This window comes from Terrapene carolina, unplaced genomic scaffold, assembly GCF_002925995.2.
Source record: "Terrapene carolina triunguis isolate 2854851 unplaced genomic scaffold, T_m_triunguis-2.0 Scaffold62, whole genome shotgun sequence".
NCBI classification, from domain to species: Eukaryota; Metazoa; Chordata; order Testudines; family Emydidae; genus Terrapene; species Terrapene triunguis.
The window spans coordinates 44,962,316-44,986,874 of record NW_020664413.1 but is presented as its reverse complement, the minus strand read 5'-3'; the positions used below and the strand labels follow the sequence as shown (position 1 = coordinate 44,986,874).

General features: G+C 43.5%; 1 protein-coding gene across 2 annotated transcripts; it reads right to left on the bottom strand.

Annotated features, from left to right (window-relative positions):
* Positions 1-1,539: 1,539 nt before the first annotated feature.
* Positions 1,540-10,046, bottom strand: DUSP19 (dual specificity phosphatase 19). Of its 2 annotated transcripts, XM_024204064.1 has the most exons (5): positions 9,643-10,046; positions 9,117-9,163; positions 6,245-6,397; positions 3,322-3,426; positions 1,540-2,231 (listed from the first exon to the last, which is right to left on the bottom strand). In XM_024204064.1, exons 1-5 carry the CDS (start codon positions 9,866-9,868, stop codon positions 2,010-2,012), a joined length of 753 nt encoding a protein of 250 aa, XP_024059832.1. In that variant the 5' UTR covers positions 9,869-10,046; the 3' UTR covers positions 1,540-2,009. The 2 variants fall into 2 exon arrangements, with proteins under 2 accessions (XP_024059832.1, XP_024059833.1); XM_024204065.1 differs by lacking the exon at positions 3,322-3,426.
* Positions 10,047-24,559: the final 14,513 nt, after the last annotated feature.

Sequence of the window (24,559 nt, the reverse complement as noted above, 5' to 3'; positions counted from 1 at the left end):
ATCATCCTCGTGAGATTGTAACGCACCCAGCACCACTCCCATCATCACCCATCACTCCCATGAGACTAACACATCCAGCTACCCCCATCACCCTCTGTGAGACTAACAAACCCAACAACCCCCCATCACCCCTGTGAGACTGTAACATGCCTGACTACCCCCACCCATCACCCCCGTGACTGTAACACACCCAACAAACCCCAGTAACCTCTGTGACACTGTATCGCGGCCAGCAACTGCTGCCCCCTCCCCTGAGATGGTAACCTCCAGCAACCCCAGAAGACTAACACCCACACAGCAACCCACATAACCCCACACTCCATGAGATTGTAACACAAAAACGCACACACAGAGAGCAATCTCCTGCATCATCTGTGAGACTATAACAGACACACAGAAACCCACATGACCTCAGACCCCTGTGAGACTAACACACACACACACACACACACCAATCCCCACCCCCTTGTGAGGCTGTAAAACACACAGCAAACTCTACCCAGTGAGACTGTAACACACATACAGCAACCTCTCTCACTTATACCCTGTGAGACTGTAACATACACACTATACCCCCGTCCCATGAGACTGTAACACACACACACACACACACACACAACATATACCACATTCAATGATCTTATCAATCTTATCTATATGTGTTACTAGATACTGTAAGTGACTGTTGAAGGGGGAGTTGCGAAGTTGCCTTCTGTTTGGGATTACGTCTGGCTTACCTTGTGTGGGGGTGGAAGGGTAACCCTCCCTACACACCCTCTCCCAGGAGACTAACATCCACAACAGCCTCTACCATACCCAAGACTAACATGCACAGCAAACTGCCACCTCTCCCCTGGAAACTGTAACACACACAATACCACATACACTGTGAGTAGGGTGGCCAACCCTCCAGGATTGTCCTGGAGTCTCCAGGAATTAACAGATATAGACCCAGATCTTGCAAGTGAGTCCACTCTTGAACCCATGTGAAGCATCACTGCCTTCAGTGAAACTCCACATGGGTCCAGGGTTCCACTCATGTAGATCTGCTTGCAGGATCAGGACCATGGACTTTTTAGGATAAAATAAATCCTACTGAGCCTTGAGAACATTGCTGACATTACTGATAATATGCTTGAGATACACTTTCTGGTTTAGCTTTTGATAAAAGCTCCTTAGATTAGTTTGCCAAAAACATACAGAGTGGCCACTTCAAGGGAGTGCACATTGGAATAGCACCCTTTGAAAAAGTAAACTCTTTTTTGAGCAGGCCTAACTATATCATGTGTTGCAAGAGATAAAGAGGAAGAGGTAAGTTTCCCACTCTTGCTTTGGAGACTAGAATCACTGAAAGCTCCAGCAGGAAGCACTTCCTTTATTCTTAAGGAGGCTTGTGGCTGACCCCTGAACAGGATGCGAGGGAAGAGAAGGCTCCTTACTGTCTGGCCAACCCACGGAATTCAATAAAAACCTGTTTGCCTTGCAATATCAACTTAAGAACAAAACAGAGGCATTTTGTTATACAAACAGTTTATTATCTAGATTTTATAACCCACTAGAATGGATAAAGATTGGACTTGGTATTAAAGTAGATGGGGTAACTTTATTATCTGAGCCTGCATTTTATTTTATTTTTCTATTGCTACCTCCACAGACAGTTCAATGAAAACCTACCATTCTGTTCTATCTGATATTTCAAACAAACCAAAACTTGTTTGATCATTTTTTCACCACTCTGGGAAAAATGTGTCCTTGGGCCAAATCTTCTCTGAAGTCAATGGAAGAATATCAGGGGAAAAGCTGGTCTCTTAGCAACTTGATGTCTGGACCAACTAGTGTAACAGTCTATTTAGACTAAAAAGCTGAAGAATTAACTGTGGGGGAAATGAATTTACCCTCCCCTCATACATAGCTATTTAAATTCAGAAATGACAGTTTAAGGTATGCTATGCCAGCACATTTGTTACAGAATAACCACACTGATAGTTGCATGCATTTCTCTCATTTTATCATTTGTGATCATTTATGCTTCCATTTGCCTTTTTACTGCACTCTTGGTACTTGTGAAGCTGCTCCATGAAGCCAGGATTTGGACAGATAGCAGGTCTTGCATTTTTCACCCAAGAAAATGCCCTAGCAAAATTGAGTCCTTCTGAATTAATTAAAAAACCAATGATGATTGCGGCAGCACGAGAAACTCCTGCATTACAGTGAACCAACACCACTCCATCCTTCAAGAGAAAAATGAAACACATTAGTCATTTGAGATACTGTATTACTGTCTATTATATAGGCAGTGACATTTCATATATCATGTCCTACTGTTTATTTAGGTTTATTAAAAGCACCTTGTCTAGCTCTAAGCAATTGTATAAATATCAATACCTACAAACAAGGATAAAGTGCCCTAAACTAAAAACGTTACTGACCAAAGCTGCTTCACAATGGCCAAGTCATAACATAAGTAGCCTCTTTTGAAGTTAAGAACCTCCCATTCTATACTAAGATCCTGCAATCAATTACCCCCAAATCCCTCACGCCATTCCTCTTCACTCCCTAAAATAGATTCCTTGCAGCTTGCCCTGAAAGTTAAGAAATCCAGGCTCTGTCAGACCAATGGTGTTGGGGAGGGCAAGTCCCAGAGTCAATGATTTGTAGTGTGGAGAGGAACTTATTTGTGTTTTGTAACCAGGCTAAAATCCTGCAGGTCCAATCCCACATTCTTTGCACACTCAAGACTCATTCATCGTTATTATTTATTTGTATTATTGTCGTGCCTCAGAGCCTCAGTCTTGGATCAGGACACGGTTGTGCTAAGCACTGTACAAACTGTGAGGACTCTGGGTAGGCAGGATAAGGCTCATGAATAGCTATGTCAAAACAGACCTTAGAAAAACATGTGTAATGAACAGAAATAAATTTGCTATCTACTCTATTTTGTACTTCGATTAGACATAAATGACTAGAGATAGACCTGAGGTGCAAAATCCTGACCCTGATCCATATCTGAATTTCCCCCAAGTTCACAGGGGTTCATTCTGGGAGTTACATTCAGTCTCGTCTCTAATTAAATAATAATAATAACAAATAGTAATAATACTTCTTTTAAAACAGCCTGAACCTTGTCTGAACAACATTTTTGAACGTCCTGAACAACTTTTTAAAGATGTTGCTGTTCTGATAAAAATAATGGAGATTACTTAACAATTAAAAAGGAAGCCACCATCTAGAAAATCACAGGAAATGCAGCTTATCTTTGGAACTGATGGGAAATCTAAAGACTATCAAAGTTGTTGTAAAGCAAGAAAAATTAGTATTTACCTTAAACAAACTTTGTGATGCCTGCATCTTAGTCTGTGACCTGGCAAGAGGTCCAGTCAGATGAAATATCTCACTTCCATTGAGAAAAATCACTAGCACCATTTGCTGAATAAAGATACTGAAACTGTGACAGACCTCTTAAAGTATACATATATTCTTAGTTAATCTAAATTCTAAATACCCGAAGGCCAGGTTTGACAGCCCCTAACGTGTAATAAGTCAATGGAAGTTTCACTGGGGAAATAAGACCTTGTAAATGACAAGGTTCCCGTCCAGAAACTATTATTATTATAGTATCACCTAAGGGTCCCAATCAAGATTAGGACCTTATTGTGCTAGATGCTGTACACACAGAGTAAAATTAGTCCCTGTTCCAAAGAACATACAATCTAAATAGGCAAAACAGATCAAGTGTGGGAGAAAGGAATATTATCCCCACTGTACAGGTGGTGAACTAAGACCAGAGAGATTAAGTGACTTGCCCAAGCTTACACAGTAAACCTATGGAACAGCTGGGAATTTAATCTACTCTCTGCAGACTAACAGCAAGTGTTCCATAGATCACAGTTTGTTCTAATCTAGTGGTCTCCAACCTTTTTACACCCAAGATCACTTTTTGAATCTAAGGGCAACTCAGGATCTACCCCACTCCTTCCCTGAGGCCCCGCCCCTTCCCCAAAGCCCCGCCCACTCAATCCCTTCCCCCCCCCCCGTTGCTCGCTCTCCCCCACTCTCACTCACTTTCACCGGGCTGGAGCAGGGGGATCGGGGTTCGGAAGGGCGGGCTCTGGACTGGGGCCGAGGGGTTCACAGTGTGAGAGGGGGCTCTGGGCTGAGCCTGGGGCAGGGGTGCAGGAGAGGGCTCCAGGCTGGGGAAGAGTGTTGGGGTGTAGGAGGGGGTACAGGGTGCTGGCTCTGGGAGGGGGGGTCAGGGCTGGGGCAGGGGGGTGGGGTGCAGGAGGGGCTATGGAGTGCTAGCTCTGGGACGGGTGAGGGCTGGGGCTTGGGGTGCAGGAGGGGGTTTGGGGTGCAGGCTCCAGAAGGGGGCTCAGGGCTGTGGCTTGCAGTGCAGGAAGGGATATGGGGTGCTGGCTCCAGGAGGAGGCTCAGGGATGGGGGTTGGAGTACGACCTACCGCTGGGCAGCACTTATCTCCGGTGGCTCCCGGTCGGCAGTGGGCGCAGCGAGGCTAAGGCAGGCTCCCTGCCTACCCCAGCCCCACACTGCTCCCGGAAGGGGCCAACGCGTCCCTATGGCCCCTGGGGTGGGGAGGGTGGGAGGCACATGGCTCCGTGCACTGCCCCCGCAGCTCTCCCGGCCAATGGGAGCTGTGGGGGCAGTGCCTGAAGGCAGGAGCAGCAAACAGAGGGAGACCCCTGCTCCCCCACCCCACCCGCAGGGCCACGGGACTGCAGTGGCCGCTTCCGGAAGTAGTGTGGAGCCGGGGTAGCCTTAGCGGCAGCCACACTACACTGCCACCGGAGATCGTGATCGACTGAGAGATCCTCTAGGATTGACCAGTCGATTGTGATCGACCAGTTGGTGACCACTGTTCTAATCTAATCTCCTGGCAGTCTAGCACACATAAACATCTTGCAGTATAGAAATATTAGTATTGCCATGGAAGGCTTTATAAGAATACCTCTGATTATAGAGAAGTAACTGGAAAATTTAACTTCTGAAGTGGAGCAGTGACACTAAGCTGGCAAGTATCATTTAGGAATGAAGTGGAAATCGTAACTGGAAACCTGAAGGAGGTCATTAAGTGACACCCCGTTTCAGGTAACTTGTAAATGATATGTTAGAAAGAAAGAACACTATGTGACACAAAAGCGGATGGGGCAATGTTACCTTCCTTTATCCTAAGCTATGTAAATAATGAACATGATAGATCTGGTGGAATAATCCAGAACCAGGTTTGACTGTCAAGGCATTTTCTCTTCTTGCACTGTTAAAGTCAATGGCCTGTATGAAATATAGTAATTCAACATATAACAATTAGAGAGGACTTTGATTATCTGTAGCACCTGCCAAGGTTTTTAATAATTCTGGCATGAGATGTGACATCTTTTTTTCCCCCCTCTCTAACCTGACAGTGCCTTAATTCTTGTAGAAAAAGGAATCAACCTAAAACACAGCAACATTCTGTTCCCAGACTTGCTTTGTAGATCTCAGTTTTGATATCCTGGTCTTACACTTCTGTAGAAATGAGATCAGTGCATGTACACAGAACAGAATATCAGAAATGAAAGCTGCCATGCTGCCATGATAGTTTTGTCCTATTTCCTACTTTTGTTCTTCTACAGGAATTTTGACATGCAGTTAGGCACTGATTCAGCAAAGCAGTTAAACACAAGCTTATGTCTATCCCGGTTCAGTAAATATTTGCTGAACAGGGATGGTTTGCTGAATCAGGACCTTTGGTTACAGTTACTAACGTGTGCTCTAACTATTTTTATGTTGAATTCATAGTTTACTGTGTTTCACCTTTAAGGGAGGGTTCAAGGGACAGTAGCAGGCTGAGGTATCCCTGACAGCTGGAGGAAGCCAGCAAAACCCCACTGATTTCCAGGGGCACTGCCAAACTCCCTGCTTCTTCTCTGGTATGTCAAAACACTGCCTCCTAATAGATGAATTCTGGAAGCTTATAAAGCTTTCCTTTTCCTCTGCATGTTTTACTCCTGGAAGAGGGATCTGGACCTATGTTAAGACTTGCTTATCAAAAAGTCACTCATTGCTCTAGATTGAATTAAGAAATACTGCACTAAAAAAAAAAAATCTAGTAGATAATAGTAAACAATATTTGATCACTCTAAGAAAAGCATGATTGATGTGTTTTTGGTTGTTTTTTTTAACCAAAGGAAACTGTTTTAAGTTATTGCCACATACCCAGAATAACTAATAGTATGAAATATTGATTTACCAGCATCTTGGCTTGCTCAATAAACTCAAAACATTCCGGGAAATACGATGTGATGTCAGTCTCAGGGAGATCCAGTATAGAAATATTCTTGTATATAAAGTCATTGGGGAAGGCATTTTCAACTCCATATGCCACATTTAGGACATGAGTAACCTAAGCCAAAAAAAGTAGTTTATGACGACAATAAGCAAAATGGACAAGAACAAAAATAGCATTATCCATTAAGCAGACATCAATTGGAACATCAAATAGTAGTAGTCAATTTTATTCAGACATTCTGTCTCTGTTTCTAACTTGACTATCTTTTTGAATCCACTTAAGATTTTATCAAGTGTTAAAATGTATAAAGTGGCATTTCAGTTTTCTTCAGTCCATCTTAACAAAAGAAGAATTAAGCATAAGGGTAATGATGATGTTTCAAGCAGTTAACTTCTGAAAATGAATCTTTGAGAAGTTGTTGTTGCTACAGGTTAAGTCTGCATCTTAGGTTATCTAGTTCCTTTCATAAAGAAGGCACCCAAAATCCTTTGCAAACTACTTATAGGAATCCCCTCACTTATCACTGAAACATAGCCACCTCTGGGGTGGAATGAACCTACTATTTAATAGTGCACAGCCACAGTATGTAACAGATAATGAAAGAATATGAAGAATTCCATATCCAATACACAAACTACTAAGGGAATTTTTAGGCTGGTAGAATCTGATTAATCAAATTGAATTTGGCAAGACTGACACCTTGTAGAAAGGTTTCAAAAGTAGCAGCCGTGTTAGTCTGTATCCGCAAAAAGAACAGGAGTACTTGTGGCACCTTAGAGACTAACAAATTTATTTCAGCATAAGCTTTCGTGGGCTACAGCTGAAGCCGCCACCTTCAGCCCCCAACTGAAACCTCTTCAGCGCATCATCAAAGATCTACAACCTATCCTGAAAGACGATCCCTCACTCTCACAGATCTTGGGAGACAGACCAGTCCTCGCTTACAGACAGCCTCCCAACCTTAAGCAAATATTCACCAGCAACCGCACACCATACAACAAAAACACTAACCCAGGAACCTATTCTTGCAACAAAGCCCGATGCCAGCTCTGTCCACATATCTATTCAAGTGACACCATCATAGGACCTAACCACATCAGCCACACCATCAGGGGCTCGTTCACCTGCACATCTACCAACGTGATATATGCCATCAAGTGCCAGCAATGCCCCTCTGCCATGTACATTGGCCAAACTGGACAGTCTCTACGCAAAAGAATAAATGGACACAAATCTCACATCAGGAATCATAACATTCAAAAACCAGTGGGAGAACACTTCAACCTCTCTAATCACTCAGTGACAGACTTGAAGGTGTCAGTTCTGCAACAAAAAAAACTTCAAAAACAGACTCCAAAGAGAGATTGCTGAACTTGAATTAATATGCAAATTAGACACAATTAACTTAGGTCTAAACAGAGATTGGGAATGGTTGGGTCATTACACTAATTGAATTTTTTTTTCCCCCATGTTAAGTTCTCCTCACACCTTCTATGGGTCATCTCGATTATCACTTCAAAGTTTTTTCTTCTGCTGCTACTGATAGCTCATCTCAATTGATTGGCCTCTTACAATTGGTATGCATACTTCCACCTTTTCATGTTCTCTGTATGTATAAATATCTTCTGTCTGTGTGTTTCACTCTATGCATCTGAAGAAGTGAGCTGTAGCCCACGAAAGCTTATGCTGAAATAAATTTGTTAGTCTCTAAGGTGCCACAAGTACTCCTTCACCTTATAGAAAGGAGCCATGGGATCTTGAATGACTATGAGTAGGCAAAAACATCCCAGCTGAATGTGGAGAGGGGCCCAAATTAAATTAAGACTGTGAGGGTCTTCTGCTCTCTGGGTGCGCTGACTGGTGCTCTACCAGACCTTTGCCTGCTAGCACTCTGGGGAAAGATCTGGCCAATGGGGCTTCACCCTCACGCTGAATCATATGATGGAAGAGCTACTGCTTCCCCTCACCCTAACTACACCAGCTAGCATAAGGGTTTTAAACAGAAGAGGGGGATAGCAGAGCACATGAGAAGAACAGAAGAGAAAATTAGAGGGATAAGAGTATAAATGTACTGGGTGCTCCAAATATATTAGCCAGTCCTACAGCTGAGGAGGCAACACCTCAATCAGCAAAATGTCCCTAGCATTATGGAGAACTGGTTGGAGAACCAGTTGGAGACATTGGAGAACTGGTTAACAGTGCACTTACTGAGTCATCAGCCTTGCTTACTGGAGCATGGGGCCTCATGGTGCAGCAGGTACAGACTAGGCAGGGCAAAGATGGCCTTATGGTCTGAATTCTGGCCTGGCTGGAGACTACTCTAAGTTATGGCAAGGTGGCACAAGGCTATCCGCACAGTCCCTATAATGCCAGGGTATTGGCCTGCAGCAGGGGAATCCCCCTGGACTACATTCCACTCTCATTAGACCACCAGTGATCTAGAAAGGGACCAAAGACTCAGGACCATGTCATCCCCCCTTGAATATCTCCCATACAAACAATGAGCAAGCTCATTGACCCTGCTTAGTATCTGAGGACTGATGAAAACACAGTTTGAGATGCATATAATCTGTTCTATAATAAAGCAAACTTTAAACCACAGCTAATCTTGAAATTTCATATTTCTTGTGAAACCCATGAACACCCATCACATTGTGTGCATGGATCAGATGCAAGCTTTTGAGTAGCAACTTTATTAAATTAGATATAAAATATAGCTCATTTTTAAAGGGAAAAGTCAGAAAACTAACATTCTCTAATGATTAAAAAAGCATTCTCACTAGCAAATGCTAAATATAAGACAGTCTATAGTCTTTGTTAGGCAGTTTGTTACCCCATATTTTTTCATTGTCTCCAGATCCTGAGCAGCATCTTGTGATCCTGTAAAGAGAAGGGACTCAGTATCACATTATTTGCATAGAGCTGTCAAAATATAAACAGACAAAGCAAATACCCTACTTAATTTTAAAAGAAGTTAATTATTTGTTTTTCCTTGGGGATGATGAGTTATTTTAATAATGCAATCTAAATATGTCTACATTGTGAATAGTAACTTCTCATCTGAGTTTAATACATCCAACTTTCCATCTGCTTAACTGGATAAAACAACGTGAGCAGGAATGCAAGAGGGCAAGCACGAAGAAAGTCATATTAGGAATGCAAAGATAGCAATCTCTTGGAAGGAACTTGATCCTGAATGGTGCGGTGCTGAGCACTTTATGGAAGATATGTATCGGCGTCACCTGCAGTTGACTTTCGTGGGAGTTAAGTACCCCCCTGGTTGGTGCTCAGGAGGGCCTTGCAGGAGCAGACATTTAACAGGGGATGAAAATTTAAATTCAAATACTGTACGCACTCACCTAGCAGCAACCAGGGCTTAATAACGCCAACCTGCAGGTCCAAGCTAAGGTCCTGTACGTAACCACAACCAAACCCATCACTTGGCTCTGCTTCTTCCACCACCTGCATTCGGGCATCTTTCCATGTCTCTATAATTCTCTTCCCCGTTAAAGTTGTTACCCTTGTGCATTGCTTCTTAAGATTTTTCCTGGAGAAGCTTCTGATTTCCTGAGTAAGTGAGTGCATTACATGAGCAGGCAACTTCCAACTAGCAAGTAACGCAGGCAAACCTAGCAGCCTGTAATTCTTCTCAGTGAAGCCAATCTCCTTCTCTTTAGCCTATGGCACAGTCTGCACCGAACAGGCAGGCTGCTTGGAGTGGGCAGGCAGCAGCAGGCAGAAGGGAAGGCTATCACCTTAAGCCTCATTTTTCTAAAACGGCTGTGCAAGACAGCTTTTGATTGGCCATAGAAAAGCGTTCCCCGATTGGTTTACAATCTCTTCTTCCTGTTAGCTAGCTTTCCATCCCTAGCACTCAAGACACCAATGAAAAATAGCTCTGGGCAATCATTATGTTTTGATCTGATCACGGTTGTTATTTGTCTGTGTTCTAGTTGTGTTTGTTTAGTTGATTGTGTCGACTGCTACAGGAGTGTTATTTGTAAAATAATTGGGGAAGCTGTAAAATTGGATTGTGATTTATAATGTTTTAATTTAAAATATTTTCAGATGAAGTCAGGGCTTGTCAACATTGCAAGTCAACACGCCTGGAGACAGAACTCCTGATACAGAAAGGTGGGCAACAGAGCTAGTTGGGAAGTGATTTCTTTCTCCATGAAAAATGTTGACAAGCGTAGGGGAAGAAATCATTGTGTTGAAATTTTTCTACAAAATTGTTCAGGTTTTCACTGCAAAACTTTTTTTCCCCCTGGGTTTTGGCAACAGAAATCTATTTTTAACAAATCAGTTTTCAGCAACATAAAGCCAAAAACTTTGGGGCAGTCAAGCAACATTTTTTTATTTTAGTGGAAACTTTAATCCGACTAACTGAAATGTTTCAGGTTTTGGTTGCTGGAGTTTGGGGTTCTTTGTTTTCCAAGAGAAACTCAACCAATTTCTTCAAAAATAACTATTTCATGTGGAAATTTCCTTTTTGACAAAAGCCCCATTTTTTGTCCAATGAAAATTTTTGACCAGATATGTATGTGAGCTTCCCCATACTGCCCCACCAGTGTAATCTGCCTGCCTTTAGAATACCATTTTGTTTAATTTGTTGTTGTTGTAAATGGTTGGCTGGAGATCTATTTTTTGCTTGTATGCCCTGACTGCTAAGATGTGTGTTCAGGTAATTTGTATAATTTAAGAGAGAAGTTCTTTATGACAGTGTGTGGCCAAGGATGGTGCAAAAAAAAATTAAAAAAAAAAAAAAGCAGAAAAAAAAAGTATTGATTTGCAGTGTAACCTGGTGTCAACCATAATAAACAGAGTCTTCACTGCAGCTCCAACTATAATAATTGGAAAAATCCCATGCCTGCAGGAAAGAAACCCTTAAGCACCAAAATGGAATAGTTATGAAGACTGATTTTATATCTCAGTATTTCTCTCCAGAATCTTATGGAGTCAACACCAAAAACTTGAGCAGGATGAGGCTCTCTTGCTTACAACACTAGTGTAATCATAGTGAGAGATAGAAATGGGAGGGGTAAGGATGTTCTCATCTCTGATCTCCCCCTCACTCACTCTCATACACACACACACACACACACACACTTTCAGGCATTCTGATTGGAGGGTATGTTTGTGGGGCTGTTCTCCTCCCAGACAAGGTTCCATACCATTGTTTTACCCATTTATTTTAGTTGGGCCAGGGTAGCATTTCAAATTCCAGACTGATTCAGGAAATAAGGACCTAATTTGGCAATGCATACTCAAGCAGGCCCTTTGAAATTAATGGAAATCCAGGAGTAGGGCTGGAGCTGGACATTGTCTGTCCTAGGAACCCCTATCTCCAAAAGCTCTGCTGGGGAGGTGGCTTGGCTGGAGCTGCATTGGTGTTTTGGCCCCTGGTCCCAGCTTATGATGTGGGGTGCCTTTAAAGGGGTAGAAAAAAATCTTTGGTGAAAGGGGTTGGGCCAGAAGTGCCCCTAAAAAAATCAGCCCATGTGACCTATGACATCTGCCTTGTGTGCGTGTAAGGCCTATTTATGTGAGTAAGAGTCTGCAACATTGGGCCCTAAATCTTTTAAGCCTCCATCTTTCTGACCGAACTAAACAAAAACAAAACAAAAACCCTGCAAGCGTTTACCATCCAGGCTTAACATCTGATTCAGAGTCTCCATTTTGAGTAAAGGTGTTTGGGGCGGGGGTTAACATAAATTCAGCTAAATCCCTAGCTGACTAATTGAAGGCATATCTACTGTGAGAGGAATGTGTATAATTGCTGCAGCTGCTTTAGCCACCAGATGTCAGCACTACACATGAAATTGTTTTTAGTTTACCAAAAGGGATGAATGTGCTGCAAAGTGTGTGTATGTGAACAATATATTTGTCATGCTCTGGGATCTGCATCATGAGCACTGGAGTCATACAAGATGTGGTTGTCCCTATGGTAACTATTTCAGCATTGAATGCGTCTGTGAACAAAAGTCCATAAATAATCCAGTAATCCATACCCAGTTTTTGCAGACAGATGATCTAATCCTTTGAGGTGCAGAGCACTTTCTGCAAGCTGATAAATGCCTTCAACTCCCATTGAAGTCAGTGGGTGTTGCAAGCATCTTGCAAGATTAGTCAGTTACTGTGGCAGAGAGAAAAATAGATTTCAAAAAAGCCATCTTGATGTCTTGGCTGATCCACAAAATTGATAATGGACTTGTGTGAACCTGCAAAGAGAAAAACATATCAACAATGAGTATTGTTAGCAATTGTGTAATTCATATTTTTTTCATTTTCACATGGGTGGCTCAGTTTCACTGTTACATTTTCTAATGGTGGATTTTCTCTCTGTGTTTACAATAACATTAACTTGATTCTATCTACCTGGTTCAGTAGATCAGGGAAGCAGAAAATACAGTTTACAGAATTGTATAGAGTAATTGCACATCTAATGCTAGGGCAATATTGAGGGCAATTCAGAGCATAAAGAATTAGAAGGAATTCATCCCCTTCTAATTTTTTGAACTGTGGCTTGCCGAATGTGCTGTTTGACCCAGGACAAATTATTAAGACAGAAATGTTAAAACACAGATTAAAAACAATCAAAATATATTAAAACATATTAATTTGTCTCAAATCAATGTATATTTTTGCAATATTAGATGGCCTTGTACTTTGTCTAAAAATAAACGAATCATGTAACTACTCCTTTCACTGCAGAAATACTATCTGAGTTTTCAACTCCATGAATATTTCTTACTCATGCAGGCTAAAGATTAATGTGTTGTACTAGATACTTTCATCTCACCACAGGTAAGTGAGCACCAGTACATCCTCTTGGGACTGGGGAGCAGTTCCTGTATCTGTCTCTCCCTGATTCAATGCCTCTTACAAAAGTTCAGATGAAACCAGCTTCATGCTATCTTCAGCATAATTTTTTTGCTTCATACATTTGGTTGTTGTTGGACTAGATAGTCCTTGCATTAAGTCACTGCTGGAAACTCCTTCATCTGTATCTCCTCATGAAAGGTCCCAATCTGTTCACCTGTCCTTCACATCAGTGTGATGGCTTGAAAGGTGATACCCCTAGTTTGTGAACAAAGGCTTTCTTCCCTGATCTTCTGGAAGTTGAAAGACTTATTGAAGTCAATGGAAGTTATGTGCCTAACTCATTTAAGCACCTTTAAAAACCCTACTAGGTTCCTATCTGCATCCTTAGATACCTAAAATACCTTTGGAAATCTGGCCCTAAATTCCTCTGCCTTTATATGTTTGCAACAATATTTATGGAGTATTTATGTTCTGGCATGTAATAAAGCTATGATGCACAGCAGCAAAACCCGATAGTAGTATATGGAAACCATTTATATATAAGACCTATAACCATAATAAGTCATTCTCAATCCTTATTATGACATTACAGCATTTCTCCATTTTCCAATCAAGTGAATAACACAGATGGAAGAGCCCAGCATTTTAAAGCTAAAATTTCCATAGGATCACTTTCCATTTTAATTACAGAAATATTTATTTCCTCTACAGCTCTGCCTGTGTGCTCCAACAGAATACATTCTGCAAAAGACCAGAGTAAACCCACAACTAGTCAATAGTATTTATGGGGCAAAAACCACCACTATAAGTTAGCCTTTAACTATGATGATAATGTATCAGCAAAGGCAGTGCCACAGTTGGATTTTTTGTTTTAAGTCTTTGGGAATTGCTGGGGGGGGAGTGAGACAAAGATATATGCAGACAGGGCACCCCCAGAATTTTTTCACATGGTAGGCACAACTGAACCACTGTCACTTTAACTTAGCATGATGTCATTTAGGTTTGGCCCAGCCTTCCCTTTGGTGTGATGGAGGGTCCGCTGGGTCAAATTTCAGTGAGTGGCATTGCCCCTAGAGCACAGGGTCACAGAACCACTTGGTTTGAAGGGCCTCAGGCAAACTGTTTCCCTCTCCTCCCCCCGCCCCACTCTGAGTGACTCTCCCCCCTGCCAATGTGCATACATTAGACATGCACCGTGTGTAATATGTGCATGGTTGCGGGCACCATTGTATGCAGAACCATTTCAAGTGCGATTGAAAGTGTTTGGAAAGCAAGATTTCCATAAAGTTAATAAAGTTGTCAAAGCACATGGGACATTTCAAGAAAATCAGGTGATGTGGCAGATGGTGATCAGAACACCTACATCCACCATAAGAACAGTGATCTGTGTACAATGACATATATGGTGAGTCAAATGTGAAGTCCTGGCTCTCACAAAAGTCACAGTGATTTCAATGAGAGTTTTGCCTAGGGCCTGAGAAAGGATTTTAGAATTTGGTCTTTTATATTTGCTAATACTGTAAAAGTTTATGCATCATAATAAATACTTATAAAGTTCTGTGAAGTGAGAAGGCACAGCCTTTCAACAGCTACAGTCCTGGGTTCAGTTCATGACATGGGTCAAAGGTGAAGTAAAATATTTTAGCCTTACACTAGTATTTTTGTGAACACTATACACAGAACCATCTGATGACTTGGTACTAGACTTCTATATCAGACGATGTATATCTAATGAATGGAAAAGCTAAGATCTTGCAGATTGGGTCTGTTCGGTCACATATGATCCCATCCTCCCTATACAGGAATGACCCATATCAGAGAGTGGAGACACCCTGTGACTCAACTAACAGAATTTCTTTACCATTTTTCCATAGGGGCAAGGAGCAGGTGTACAGATGCTGATCCTGAGGTCTCAGGTTCCATTAGTCTAACGGGATAGAACCCCAGCAACTCCTTCACAGACAGTATTCTCGCTCATTAGAAGGTAGCTGTGCAAGAAGAAGCTCAAGAAGAATCCATTCCCTATTGTGACAGACCCAGACCAGTGGGGTACAGGAGTCTGGTAGAGGGCAAATATACTGGTCACTGGATGAGTAGTTTTCTGTTCCCTGAGTGACCAGAGCAGGGGCTGCACTAGAGTAATCAGGAACCTGCTAGAACCAGTTAAGGCAGGCAGGCTAATTAGGACACCTGGAGCCAATTAAGAAGAAGCTGCTAGAATCAATTAAGGCAGGCTAATCAGGGCACCTGGGTTTTAAAAGGAGCTCACTGCAGTTTGTGGTGCAAGTGTGAGGAGCTGAGAGTGAGAGGTGCAAGGAGCTGAGAGTGAGAGGGTGTGCTGCTGGAGGACTGAGGAGCACAAGTGTTATCAGACACCAGGAGGAAGGTCCTGTGGTGAGAAAAAGGAAGGTGTTTGGAGGAGGCCATGGGGAAGTAGCCCAGGGAGGTGTAGCTGTAGCTGTCATGCAGCTGTTACAGGAGGCACTATAGACAACTGCAATCCACAGGGCCCTGGGCTGGAACCCAGAGAAGAGGGTGGGCCTGGGTTCCCCCCAAACCTCCCAATTGACCTGGACTGTGGGTTCTTCCAGAGGGGAAGGTCTCTGGGCTGTTCCCCAACCCACATGGTGAAACTCTGAGGCAAGAAAATCCACCAATAAGCGCAGGACCCACCAAGATAGAGGAGGAACTTTGTCACACTATATAAAAATAATCTACATAAAGGAGGAATATTTGCCCTAAATTAGGAATTTGTTCACGTGAGTGATATATGCCATGAGATCCAGGGTTCCATCATTTAACCCCCAATATATTATAAATAACACACACTGTTTTTCACAGTGTTACACCTGCAGGTCATCAGTTTTGTAAAATATACAAGACTATTCAATTGTCTTTCCAAATAAAAAGTGAACGTTACAAATTGTAAGGCCAAAGATGAAAGGTTTCTGAAATCTCTAGATCCCGCAGACAGAATCAGTTTCAGAAGATCATCCACTGGTAACAGTTAAAAACAAAACTGGTATAAATCTCATAATTAATTATTTTAGTTTCTTTAAAAAACATAATAAAATATGTATTACCATTTCACATATTGCTTTTTATCCAACTGTGAATTTTGTTTAAATTGAAAAAAATACTTCAGATGCACAAAAATCAGCCGTTCAATTACATTTATGAAAGCAGTATTAAATTTAGTTCTTCAGTATCTAGAGCTCTACTTAATATTCCTGTGTATGCAATCATATAACATTCCTCCAGGGAATAAACCACTAGAATATTAGCACTTTTTAAAATTAGAAACTCAGTCTCTCTGCAGTATAATTACAGTAGTTAGATTACCAATAGCAATAGTTTCTATTGCTTATTGGAGAGAGAGGTTATCTAAGATGCTTGACTAACATAGATGATGTATCAGAAAAAAAACCAAAAACTGTGCATGGTGAACTAGCTTTTTTTCTTTTTATACAAAATATTGTGTTTACAAGCTTTATTATTTACTTATAAAGTAAGTAAAAATTATGTTAGAATGATTAAGAAGTAAATCTTAGTAAAATAGAAACTTAGAGAAGGATATAATTGTTTAAAGTTTCCTCATAATCAAGTTCATGTTTGTCTTCATTCACAGTACTGATCAGCTCTAGGTTGAGTAGTAGAGGATGAGCTAGTAATAGAGCTGTACATATTAAGGATGTGAGCCTGTAATCAGTTCTACTACCACAGTCCTCTGTGCTGTGTGGAGCACATCAACTTCAATGACGCTGTAGTAGGGTTGAATCTGGCAACACTTGAATGGGAGGCTGCAGGAAGCAGCGTTGGAGACTTAGTAGATTTCCTCTCCAACACATTGCTGAGGAAGAAGGTGGGAAACTGTGCTGCTCTAGGTGCTATCTTACCAATGAAATATAAAGTGACCTAAACCAGAGGTCCTGAACACTTATGGTCATTACTTGTGGGCAGTGATGAGCTGCCAAAATCTTAACAACCGGTTCCCTACTAGGTCTTTGGCAGCACTTCGGTGGCAGGTCCTTCACTCGCTCCGGGTCTTCGGCATCACTTCCGCGGTGGGTCCTTCACTGCCGCCGAAGACCCAGAGTGAGTGAAGGACCCACCGCCAAAGACTCGGAACGCCGCCCGGTGAGTAGAAGCCCCACATGTGGTTTTTTTTTTTTTTTTGGTCATCCCTGCCAGGGCCCCGTCAAAACTGTTCGAATTGGGCCCCGCACTTCCTAAAGCCAGCCCTGCACATCGGGGTTGCAAAACTGTATCGGGGGCTGGGTAAGAAAGGCTGTACCTCCCAAAACAGCCTGTCCCCCCCCATTCGACCCCCACCCATGTCCTGCCCCCGACTGCCCCTCTCAGAACCCGCAACCCATCAACCCCCCCGCTCCTTGTTCCCTGACCACTCCCTCCTGAGACCCCCCACCCTAACTGCGCCCCAGGACCCCACTCCCTACCCTACCCAACTCGCCCCGCTCCCTGTCCCCTGACTTCACCGACCCCATCCACCACCACCCTGACAGACCCCTGGAACTCCCACGCCTACCCAACCGCCCCTCCCGTTCCCCATCCCCTGACTGCCCCCCCAGAACCTCTGCCCCCTCCAACCGCTCCCTGCCCCTTATCCAACCCCTCTTCTCAGCCCTGGCCCGCCCCCCCTTACCATGCTGCTCAGGGCAGCATGTATGGATGCCGCGCAGCCTGCTGGAGCTCGAAGCCCCACCCCCTTACCATGCCGCTCAAAGCGGCAGGAGCTGCAGAGCTGCCCAGGAGCGATCCAGAGCGCTGGCGCCGGCGGCGCAGCACACTGAGGTTCTGTGAGAGGGGGGAAGGCAGGGGATCCTCCCCAGCCGGGAGCTCAGGCGGGCCGGACAGGATGGTCCCGTAGGCCGGAGTTTGCCCACCCCTTTAACAACCAGTTCCAAACCGGCTTCTAAATTTAATAACCGGTTTGCGTGAACCTGTGCGAACCGGCTCAAGCTCACCACTGCTTGTGGGTAGGGTTGCCAACCCTCCTGGTTTTGCTGGGAGTGTCCTGGAATTGGGCTGTATCTCACGGAGGCTACTGAAGCCAATCTGGGAGATTTCAGGCTGCTAAAAATCCAGTGGTGCAGCGGGGCTAAGGCAGGCTCCCTGCCTGCCCTGGCCCCGTGCCACTACCAGAAGCGGCCAACACATTCCTGTGGCCCCGAGGGGGGGGTGTCTCCACACGCTGCCCACACCCTGAGTGCTGACTCTGCAGATCTCATTGGCCGGGAAATACAGCCAATGGGACCTGTGGGGACAGTGCCTGCAGGCAGGGGCAGCGCACGGAGCCCCCTAGCCCCCCCCCAGGGGCTGCAAGGATATGCTGGCCGCTTCTGGGAGTGGCGCGCAGAGGGGGCAGCGCACATAGCGCCCTGGCCCCACTTACCTTGGGTGGCTCCCAGTCGGCGGAGCTAAAGCAGGCTCCACCCCGGCAGCTCCCATTGGCCGCAGTTCCTTTTAAATTTGGGGTAAGTTGGACAATAGGGGCCTGTTCACTGGCTTTGGCTAAGACTCTTTTGGACCATTCCAGTGGTGGAATGGGACTTAAAGCTACCTTAGAGAAAAAGCTGGGGATTCCTCAGAAGTAGGGGAATTTCTTAGTTGTCCACAGCATGTGTAGTTAGTTCTATGTGACCCATTTCTCCCCACTCTCACCACATCCATGTACGAGACATTCCGACATGGGAAGAGGGCTATTACAGAGGTTGAAGGGATTGAGCTGGAGTATACTGTTCTCTGGTGATCCTGTGCTATCAGAATCGTCTCTAGGAAGTTCGAACCAGCTACTGTAGGTTAGAATGGTTCTGTGGCATCTCTAACTAGTGCCAGCCAACCGTGAGACTAGGAGAGGTGGAAAGGTGACTTCAAATCATGTCTGTTTCCTCCACCCAGGCTTTGCCAAGCGTTGGCTTGGTGCAGCTGAGGATACAGCCCTGGATGTCTAAGAATAAATGGACAGTAATTTTGTACATGCAGGTCCCAATTTGAAAAAACAAGCAAACCAATACACAGCCACAACAGTGTGGATTTTGTGGTTGTGAAAGGTGCTAGCTTGATCGTTATGAAACTTGAAATGCTCCACAGAACCACAAGCATGGTTAGCTACAGTTAGATTGTAAGCTCTTCAAGGCAAGGATCCAGTCTTTGTACACATCTACATTTATGGAGCTATGTTAATAATAATATAATAGTAAATGCTTGCCTATGCTGACTTGCCCTGACCAAATTCCCACTTCGTCACAGTCTACAAATGTGTTACATCAATGATATGGTTCAGCTAACAGTACTTTTCAAAACTAAATGTCTGTTACAAATACTGTGGAGGGGATACTCACCTGCTGAGTGCCTCCTTGCAGCTGGGTGTGCTGCTGCAGTCCTGCCATTTTGGGGGTGTTTCTTTATGCTTGCAGTTTTGTATTTGTGACTGCATGTACCTGGCCTCTGCCATTTCCTAGAGGAAGCCGAATGATCCTACTACATCTGACCCCAGGAATCGGCAATGTGGGACAAAAGGAACAGCAAAAGTGAGTCCTCCAAGCCTGCCTAGAAAGGCCTTTCTGAAATAGCCATCTTGGAAACTAAACAGACCTGGTACTCCAAGGGCTAGAAGGGCTAGCAACACCCAATCAGAGCCCAGAAGGCCCAGATAAAGGGAGTTGCAGGGCCTTAGCAGGGCAGTCCCTGTCTGGGACCAGAAGAATCTGGATGGGTGCTTTCTAGGCAGGCTTGGAGGAATCCAAGTAATGACTGCTAATGTGATGAGACCGCATGTCTCTAGACTCCATCTTGGGATGTCAGTATTTTTCCACAGACTGGTCTGGGAACCAAGCTTTGGGAACAAAGGGTCCCTGCCATATGCAAAAGCTATATAAGGCAAGAAGTGACATCATCTGGGATTCTTCACTATCCACACGGAGACTCCTGGAAATAACCGAGGAACAACGACTGAACTGGGGGAAGTGCTGGACCCAGACTAAAGAGATTTTTAGTCTGTGAATGAAATACCTGGGGATTCCAAGTTGTAAAGCAAGTGCAGCTTGCCACTTAAGAATCTGCAGCCTGCTTGTATCTCTTAGAGTGAGAATCTGCTATTCATATCCAATCTATTTAGTATATTAAGCTTAGTTTGCATTTTTTTTGTTTATTTGCTAGGTAATCTGCTTTGATCTGTTTGCTGTCACTTATAATCACTTAAAATCTATCTTTTGTAGATAATAAACTTGTTTTTGCTTTATCTTAACCAGTGAGTTGGAGTGAAGTGTGTGGGAATCATAACTCAGGAGCAAAGGCCATTGCATATGCCTCTCCACATGGAGGGAGGGGCGAATTTTATGAGCTTACGCTGTACAGTTCCCTGTGCACCGCAAGATGGTATAATTTTGGGTTTACACTCCAGAGGGGTGCATGCCTGAGGAGCTGGGAGTTGCCTTAGCTGTAGCCTTCCTATGCAGGGGCTGGTCAGAGAGCCTGCATGTAACTGCAGCTGGCTGTGTCCCTATCTGTATGTATGCTGGTGAAAGTACAGGCTGGAGGGGTTTGCAGCTTGTCACAACAGTAGAGTGTGAGAGGGAGCCCAGGCTGGTGGGTCAGGGGGCTCAGTGGTACCCCAGTTCCAGGTGACACCCTGGGGGAAACCTGTCACACCCACCACCTAGATACTTGTGCAATACACAGGGGAAACTGAGGCACACAGTATTCATGCAAAGCATTAAGAAAATTCCCACTTCGTCAGTCTACAAATGTTACATCAATGATATGGTTCAGCTAAAAGTACTTTTCAAAACTAAATGTCTGTTACAAATACTGTGAAGGGGATGCCCACCTGCTGAGTGCCTCCTTGCAGCTGGGTGTGCTGCTGCAGTCCTTTCCTGCTCTTGGAACTTCTGTAAGTTGTTGGTCTTACTTCATTCATCTTCAGTGGCTCAGCTATCACATGGTCACAATCAACCCCTTCTGGAGTAGCAAAGAGTCTAACAAATGAATAGTCTACCTGCCCTCACTAAGATCTTCATCCCTGGCTCTGTGTTCTTTAAATTCAGTCCTTCACTTGGACTTCCAGACAAGCCCTGTGTCCTTCTTTGGGTTTACATCACTTTACCTGTGGCCTGAGAAGAGCCCGAGCCCGCCTCTTACTCCGGGGTCCAGCCCAGGGGCCCTTTAAAGAGCAGCCATGTACTGCTCAATTCAGTTTCTTGCTGCTACTTTCCTGGGCTCCTTTATCTTCATCCTTATTCCCAGGCCAACAGTCTCAGGTACCTCTCTTCCTGCTAATCTAGCTATGCAAGTGTGGTTAGAGATAAACCTGGCATCCCAAGATGGAGTCTAGAGACATGCGGTCTCATCACATTAGCAGCCATTACTTGGATTCTCAGGAAGGCTCACCAGGTGGGAGATAAGCTCCTCCTAAGGCCTATTGTTTTTTCCTAATGACCCATTGCCCTGCATAGGCCCTTCCCCATCCACTATCTAGAATGAAAGCATCTTGTCTAGTGGGCGTTACCCAGGTGTAACTACATTTGAAATAGAGTTACATAGTCAACATTCATAACTTCAGACACAAAAATGATACATGCATACAAATAGGATAATCATATTCAGCAAATCATAACTTTTTCAATGACACTTCACATGACTCATCTTGCATAAAATGCATCATAATTGTGCCATACTCATATCATATCATAGTAATATCACTGTGAAGAATATGGGGTACAGTGTCACAGTGGGACAAGGGTGTGTGATCATTGCAGAGACCCTAGAGGGCAGATCTGACTGCCTCTAGCTGCCTGCGCACAGACAATAACTGGACACTCTGTATCCTGGCAACTGATGTCCAGGACTCCTCTGCAAAAGCCAGCCAGCTGAGAGTTGGAGAAAAGAAAAAGGTGGAGACCAGGTGACCTGTTGGTCTGGGAAAAAGACAAAGGATGGAGGAAGGGCAACAGGGCATGACTGAGGGTGGGCTGCTGAAGGCTGGTCAGTCTTTTGGTTTGGGACTCAAGGGAGAGAGCCTAGGGCTCTGGGCTCTGGATCCCCCTTCAGGATGGACTTTCCTACTTTCTGTGCTAACAAGAACTGGTCTAGCTATGTTCCAGATAACTAATATATCCTTCTGTTTTACAACGCTGGCTCACTGCTGACTGTGAAATTGGGGGTTTATGGTCCCTATTGGGGGCATGTAAGTCTTCTCCAGGTGTCCTATTCAGATAGACTCACTGTGAGGAGCTCATGATGTGAAAAAAGGGTGCTGACTGCTCTGAGGTCAGACCCTCGAGGTACTGAAGCCAAGGAGGCTTGCTGTAATGAGAGTGTGCCCTGACGGGAGATACACTACAAGAGGGTCCTGTCTAAACTTCATTCAGACTGGTTCCAGAGTACCGAGCCTGTGTACCTGTGACATAGACACACACTGGTAACTGAGCACCCAGCTATAACAAGGACAGCAGTCTAAATGCCAGGAAGTTTCTGTTATTATATTTCAAATCAGTTCTTGGCTACATAATACAATTAGATCATAATTACCATTTCCTATATGGAAGAGTGAAACTGGTGTTTTTCCTCTTGCTACATTAAAATGTCATTATATTCTGTGAAAGTGCTCTGTCAAAACACCAGGAGAATCGGTTTGAAAACCTGTTATTTCTGCAAAACTGATTAAGATACAATGGTTTTTGTTCTTGCTGCTGATATCCTGCCCCTCCCCTGATGTTATGACTTTCCTACAAACAGGAAAACAGATTAAAATGATAAAGCATATGTCTTATATGCTTTATTTATATATATTTAAAAGGAAGCTTAACCTTACCATTGATCATGCACAGCTTCTGTAGCATTAAAGATTTTAAGGTTTAGCCATTGTTAGCATTTTAAAAATGTTTATTAAGAAAAGATGGGAAGCAGCCAATGCTCCTTTCCAAGATTCCTGAAAATAAAAAGTTATCTAACATTTAAATTAGGTCTTTAGTTACAAGCAGAATAGAATCTATTGGCAGAAAAAATATCTTGATGGGAAGAAGGAACTTTCCAAAGACTTGATATAATTATTAATATACACAAAACACTGACTTGCAGTTTATCATTGATATAACTGTGTCTCTAAGCAACTGGTACCGACTGAAGAATTACTTTATGAAGGTGCCTAGACAAAGTGGGAAACTGGAGAGAATGTAGAGGAGAACTGAGACACATACAGAATAACCAAAGAGGAGACTGGAATAAAAGTCAATGAAGAGAGGCCCAGATTAGCTGATGAGAAGAGTGAACGAGAAGAGTGGAGGTGGGCAGCTAGATAACTCCCACAATATCATTGCAGAAAAAAACAGGAGATGACCACAGCATCTAAGGACTTATCTGTACTGGAATGTTACATTGAATTAACTTTAGTTTCTTCACATTAAAGTTCCCTGCGTGCCCACACAATTTTTAAAAAATAGAATTATTTGGCATTGCGTCACGGTAATTAATCCTCTTTGGAAGAGAAGTAATTCTACTTTGGAGTGAGTTTGTATGGATGCATTCCTAACTATTCTGATTCTAGTAGTCCTCCCACTGCTATTCCATACTGCATTGCTTCACACCTGAATTGTCTCCAGCTGAAGTACCTGAAGGCAAGGAACAAGAACCGGACATCCAGTAATGCTCTCACTACCTGTCCATACTATGAGCATCTGGAGAGCATTTTTGCATCTGATGAAGTGGGTTTTAGCCCACGAAAGCTTAGTGCCACAAGGACTCTTCGTAGTTTTCTACAAAGCATCCCAGACACCATGACAACTACATTAGAATCCATGTATTGGATCTGACCAGGAGGAGATTTTTCTGGGCAGCCATGAACTGTAGATTTGAGATTACCCGAAAGCCCCCTACATACAGCCATATTGAAAATGATGTGAAGGATAGGTCAACCAACAGCCAGCCTGAAAATGCCACAGAAGGGAACTCTACCATTAAGTCTTATGCACTGTGTTATAATACAGCTGTAAATCTCCCTATTTAAACAACTTTTTTCTGGGTGCCAGCTCTCTTCTGACACCTGCTCAGTTTTTAACACTCCCCATCCAGTGTACTAAAAATGGTGTCTATGATGGAGCCTTAGCATGGTTTTATTTTTCTAAAGTATCAAATCCCACAACCATCAGCCAGCCACATGTGCAGCCCCAGTCCACTGTGGCTCCCTCTCACTCACTTCCCACTCAACATGTTGGCACCATGTGGGTTAAAAATCAGTCACATTCTATAGCAGGCATGTTTATTGAAGCAGCAGTGACAGAAACAGAAAAAACAGTAGAAAAATGTACTTTAGGTTATAGCTGTAGCAATGCACTAAGATTTTAGGTACAATTAAATTTTGTGATAAATTGCCAAAATCAGGAGACAGAGGCATTCCAAAATTCATAGAGATTGCAAATCATTTTTAGTTATCTC